Raw genomic sequence first — 6,000 nt, 5'->3', positions numbered from 1 at the left:
TGCCAGCCTGCCAGAACTGCAGTGCTGGCTTATGGACCATTGCAGGTAGGTGTCCCCTGGCCATCTCATCTGGCAGAGACACTGCAGTTATCCCAGTTGAGCTTACATGGAAAAAGCAAGCCATCAGCATTAAAAAAAAAACAAAACCACAAGTAGTTTTCCTTCAATAAGAAGATGGATTCATCCAGGCTCTGATTTCCTGCAGCAGCAATGCCCACCAGCTTACACACATGCCCCCAGTCCTTGGTTCTCAGGGTCCCCGGATGCTCCAGGCTTGTCTGCACTGGGAAGACCTGGGTGTCTGCCACTCCAGGCTGTGGAGATGTGCCAGTGGCATGAGCTTCTCCAGGGACAAGAGAAAATGCTGTAGTTTTGTGCTGGTAAGTGAAGGGCACAGGCAGCAGCTGCCAATAATCTGGTTGCTGCTGTCAACCATGGGGGACACTGCCACATTCACTGTGGGCTGCACGTAGGAAGGAAGGGGGTGACTGTGAGAAAGGTGACAAACAGGTCTGGCAACTACTGTAGGACACATGATAAGTAAAAGCATCCAAACAGATAGAAGGGATTTTTATGTGCCATGCTCTGAGATGCCCAACACCAGATGCTATGATGAGGAAGGAGCCAGGACCAAACCAGAGGGCTTGCCTGGTCCAGCCAGGCATCTATCAGAGCAATTACAGGATGGTGATGGAAACAATAGCACCATCTGGTCTAAGAAATGACCACTGTTCTGAGAGGTTGCACTCCCCAGAATGAATACACCACCTTGCCTGTGAGGACAAACCCAAGTTGGCTCAGCCAGGAGGAGAAGAGCAGGACCCCGCCCTGGAGTGTGGAAAGACTCCTCTTGTTGCTCTGGCCATTTGTCCTGACTGGGGGGGCACCAACACAACACAAAATGAGAGACTCTGATCACAGTCCCATTACATGCTCTTCTTTTCCCCTCCACGTGTCACCTGTGAAGCCATTTCAGGACAGGCACTGAGCTGTTAAAACACATCCTATTAAGAGCTGGATCTTTTCATTCCAGTGCTTTGGGAGACAGCACCTCCCATGCTGCCAAGGACACCACCTTTCTGCTTCATTTTGCATTTGAAGCACAGCTACCAGCCCCATTAACTTTAATAATTAATTCTATATATGGAAATTTTTCTTTAAATCATGCTCATAATGGCACTAGTTATATGGGAAAAAAAAATCTGAAAAAGGGGAGCACATGCCTTCCCCGAAGTGAGCAGCATGTCTCATCCCTACCCGTATGGTTTAGTTTACAAGCTCGTGTCACACAGCCAACTTCACACACAAACACAAAATAAAAGCAGGAACACAACTTTTGATCATCCTACATTGATGTTTACTCTTGTTTCCTGCACCCCAGGTGACAAATCTGTCCTTTATATACCAGAAGTCTCTTGTGCTATTAACAAAATCAACTGGACACGCTTAAAACTGACAGGAGGTCTTTGCATTGGTGGCTTGTACCAAACTAAGGAATAATAATTAGTTGTAAAATGATAAATGCAAATTCAGAAGTGTTTTTGTTTTCTGAGCAGAAACACTCAAAACCAGGAGAATTTACAGGCAACTTTCTTACACATGAACACTTTGGCCAAGAAGGGAGATGTTGAAGCAGGCAGCCGCTCTGAACATAAGGGCTTTTGTTCCACCAATCTCAGAGCTCTGAAGAAGTTTTTTTTTTTTTTTTTTTTTAATTCTTTTTTTCTTCATTTAACTCTGCTGGCCTGCCAGCTGGGTATGAGCCAGAAGGGTTATCCAGTCAGACCCTACTGCGATATATTTACAATGCTAGTGCATCTAAGGTTTGTTTATTTCAGGATTAAAATTCAAATGGCTAGAACCATTTAAATAATTAAAGGGCAATCAGAAAATGCCATGAAACCAAACAAATCAGGAAAAGTCATGGAAACCATCAGCAATATTTAATTCAGAAATTCTCTTTGTTAGGGAACTTTGCTGAAAGAAAACAGCTGGATGTAGTTCAACCCTCTAAATTAAAAACAATCTAACAAGGTCTATAGGGATAACTCTTTCAGCTACATATTGGAGACCAGATTCACTTCTACCAAGTAAAAGCAATAGCACTCAAAGCTAGAAAGGAAATTCCTCAGAACTGAGGTAGTTTCTAAGTATCAGCACATTTTCCAATTCCTTGCAAGGCAACTTAGCTATTTACAATCCATTTTTTCCCACACATAAATTTATAATTTTTTCAATTTTATGGTTCCATGATTTATTTTCTAAAGAAAAATAATCTAACCAGAATATCCCTAACTCTACTAACATCATGTTTTAATAAATAACTGGCTACTTCTAGTAAAATTAAGCCTCCAGGACTATTTATACCAGCCAAGAATACTCTGTCTTTATAGCTTTGCAGAAATTTGGTGTGAAAATAAAGTTGAGTAAAATGCTGACCCTGAGCTAACAAGTAATTAATGTTTCAATATAAAAATAGAAAATTATCCTTTATGACACAAGGGTGGAAGAGAGCAAACCTTTTCTCTCTGGACTGCTCTCCTGCCCAGATCCAGGCATCCAGCCAGACCTAAAGGCTATCCAAAGCGGGAAGAGACATGCAGAGTAATTTTGAGTCTTCCAAAGACATTGCTTTTGCTAAACTCTTTTAAAAATTATTTCATCTCTTTTCTTAAAAATATACATTTCTTTTATTCATGAGTTGCTGTTCACCACAACATTGTTCCAACTCCAACAGCACAGGCAGAGAGAGGAAGGTGTCTCAGGTAGTGCCGAAAAGCTACAGGTGCTGGGCACCAGATCCCAGGAGACCAAACACACCCAAAAGGAGGCATCTTCAGCCCTGCCAGCTCTTGCTTCCATGTACCTGCAACAGTGCCTGCTCCTTCTCTTTTGCCCATCAGAGAGGAAACAAAACTCTTGCAAAAACAAACCCAACCCCTCCCCACCTGCCCTCCCCCACAGGATTCCTTAAAAGCAGAACCAAAACCGTTAAAAAATCAATCCAGTATTCAGCTAACAACGTGCACACAAGACACATGTTGGCATTTGGATCTGCGAGACGACAAGTTGTTTCCAACTGAACAAGTTTAATGCCTCATTCCCACGGGGGATGCACGTTGGGAACTGACCCACAGGAGTTACAGCTGATTGCAAGGATCCCAGGGAACAAACGGCAACTCTTCTCAGCGGCTGCAGAATGGGAATTCTCTGTAGTCCCTTCCAATTTAACCAAACCTCCTGTAAAGCAAGCACAACCTGCTCCTGGCATGGATGCCCTAAGCAAACGGGGCCCTTGGCACGGTGACCAGTTCTGCCTTCACCTTCTGTTTTACTGCATAATTAAGACAAATGACTTCCACTTCTCTCCAGATAAGGCAACTAACATAATGTGGATAAATGGGAAGTTAACTACATGAAACATTTTCTGCTTGTTGGGCAATTATTTTTTCCTCATAAGATAACATGATAAATAAAACCTGCTTCTGTACAGATATTTCTCATTTCAGAAACACATACTTGTTACAGGCCAAGAGAAGACCCTGGGGTTTTTGTTTTCATTAGAAATACAGTAAAAGAAAAAAAAAAAGAAGTGATAAAGACACAAATGCAGAGCTAACTACAGGCTTGTATATACATTTTTGTTATCCACCTCTAGCATGGACTCTTGGTGAACGGGACAGACTGGTACTTCCCATTCCTGTTATTCCCAGGATAACAAGGGAAAAAAAAAATAAATCAGTATCTTAAAACCAGTGGCAACATAGTAAAAACTGTACACTGTTGTCCATTAACTTAAAAAGCAAAGTCTCTAGATGGTATAAAAGTGAAAGCAGGTGCCTTCTACCTTTGATAATAAAAGTCTTTTCCCCTCCCCCTATGCTGCACAATTATCTCCATTGTCTTTGCAAGGCCAAGAACAAAATGCTAAGGAGCAAGGCTGCTTGTGATAGAGCGCTTCTGGTGGCAGCAGAAGTGTTCACGGTCTTGTCGCTCTTGTTGGAGCTCCCCGTGACCTCGGTGGCGTTGAACTCGAACTCCGGGGAGCACTGCTGGAGCTCGCAGCCGCTGCCGCTCTCCTCCCCGCTGCTCTCCTCACCTGGGGAAACAAACACACCTGCTGTCCTCCTCTGCTGGCTGCACAAGACAGCAGGGACAAAAAGAAAGAGTGTGGCTGTTCTGGTGTTTATGAGAGATAAGTGTGGGTGCCCTGGTCAATGTGATTTCTGTGTGCAGTCATCACGTCTGCGTGGTGGGTACAGTCCAGAAAGTCAACCACAACCTGGGCTGCATCCAAAGCACTGTGAGCAGCAGGTCGAGGGAGGGGATTCACCCCCTTTACTCCACTCATGAGACCCCACATGGAGTTCTGCATCCAGCTGTGGGACCCCCAACATAGGAAGGGTCGGCTAGAGGGAGTCCAGAGAAGGACATAGAAATACTCAGAGGCTGGAACACCTTTTCTATGAATGGTTTAAACTAAATGTTTTAAACTAAAAGAAAGTAGATTTAGATTTGATATAAGGAAGAAATGGTTTTATGATGAGGGTGGTGAAACACTGTGGCACAGGCTGCTCAAAGAGGTGGTAGGTTCCCCTTCTCTGGAAAGACTCAAGGTCAGGCTGGTCAGATGGGCAGCCTGATGTAGTAGATGATGTCCCAGCTCATTGCAGGGATGTTGGACTAGATGACCTTTAAAAGTCCCTTCTAACCCAAACCATTCTATGGCTTTGTGGGAACACCCCTCCCCACACAGCCTGTCGGAGGCCGGTTCCCACCCTCCTCACTAACACGCTTACCCACGGCTGAAGCTTAACCAGCTACCCGTGTTAGCATGAAATCCAATTAAAAGGGAAAAAAGAAAAACCAAAAGGCAAACAACAGCAAACATACTTATGTCAATGAAGTCGACGTCATTCCCACTGTAGGCATTCTTCAGCTTGTTGGTCATCACCCGCAGAGCCATGATTTGCCGGCGAATCACCATGTCTGGCTTGGTAATGTCCACCTCAACCTCTGGGTTATTCACTTGACTTGCTAAACCATTTCCAGTCACTGCAAAGTCATACCTGAAAAGAAACCATTCCTGCTGGTACCAGAGCTGCAGCTCGGCAGGGTCCCGATGACACCATGGGAACTCTGCAATGCCATCCCTGCTTTTAGTCTGGGTGGCATTCTGAGCCCAACAGCATCTTTCCACATGCTATACCTTACACAGCCCTTCTTACCCCATCTCCCTTCCCTGCCAATCTCTGCAGCATGTGGAATGAAGCACTGTTTTAATTTATAGTCTGCCACAAGGGCAGGGGAATGACAATTTTCTCCCCAACTTGAAAAGGAAAGGAAGATCTGGGGTTTATATTAATAATGTCTTTCAACAGCATAAATCATCTCGCTGCAGGCTGCAGATCAGTACAAGGTTCTGAGATGCCTTGATGCCAATTAGATGACACTTTTGGGAACACAACCTTCAAGACCATAGTTATCCCACAGAAACCTATAGTAACTGTTGGAGGCAAGAGAGTCATTCTGGCTTTAAGTAATGGACATTAACCATTAAGCTGGGATATTGAATGTGTGCTTCTCACCATGCAGACGTGAGATGCAATTTCCCTAATAACCCCAGCAGGAGAAACATCTGTGATGCTGAAGATGAGATCCTGTAGCCTCACACATCAGAGAAGGGGAGAGCCAAGATGCTCAGCTTCAGAAGGTGTACATGCTCAGGTCTGAACACATGTACAGCCTCCTGGTTTAAAAGAGAGACTGAGCAACAAAACCCAACAGAATACATTTCCTGACACAGGTATATGGAGTATCATCTTATACAGCAGGGATAGGACACAATCCCCTTTCTTCCAATTGCCTGACTTGCTAGAAAGATCAGTTTAACAGAAGAAAACATTGCTTTTCTTAGTTATGATGCCAACATCAGTAGCACAAGAGAGAGAAAAGCCTTTAGCACAGTCTACTAATCCTGGACACCAGACAGTGAGATGT

General features: G+C 44.1%; 1 protein-coding gene across 1 annotated transcript in view; it reads right to left on the bottom strand.

The window, feature by feature from the left end:
* Positions 1-1,921: 1,921 nt before the first annotated feature.
* Positions 1,922-6,000, bottom strand: part of GPC4 (glypican 4) — a 66,928-nt gene continuing 62,849 nt past the window's right edge. Inside the window, exons 8-9 of the mRNA XM_068204721.1 lie at positions 4,894-5,069; positions 1,922-4,099 (exon numbers count right to left, since the gene is read on the bottom strand). Of these exons, the coding sequence (XP_068060822.1) occupies positions 3,891-4,099; positions 4,894-5,069 (385 nt within the window). The 3' untranslated portion in view covers positions 1,922-3,890. The remainder of the gene's footprint in view (positions 4,100-4,893; positions 5,070-6,000) is intronic.

Source organism: Anomalospiza imberbis, chromosome 14, assembly GCF_031753505.1.
Source record: "Anomalospiza imberbis isolate Cuckoo-Finch-1a 21T00152 chromosome 14, ASM3175350v1, whole genome shotgun sequence".
NCBI classification, from domain to species: Eukaryota; Metazoa; Chordata; class Aves; order Passeriformes; family Viduidae; genus Anomalospiza; species Anomalospiza imberbis.
The sequence above is the reverse complement of the archived record's forward strand: the minus strand, read 5'-3'. Positions and strand labels throughout refer to the sequence as shown.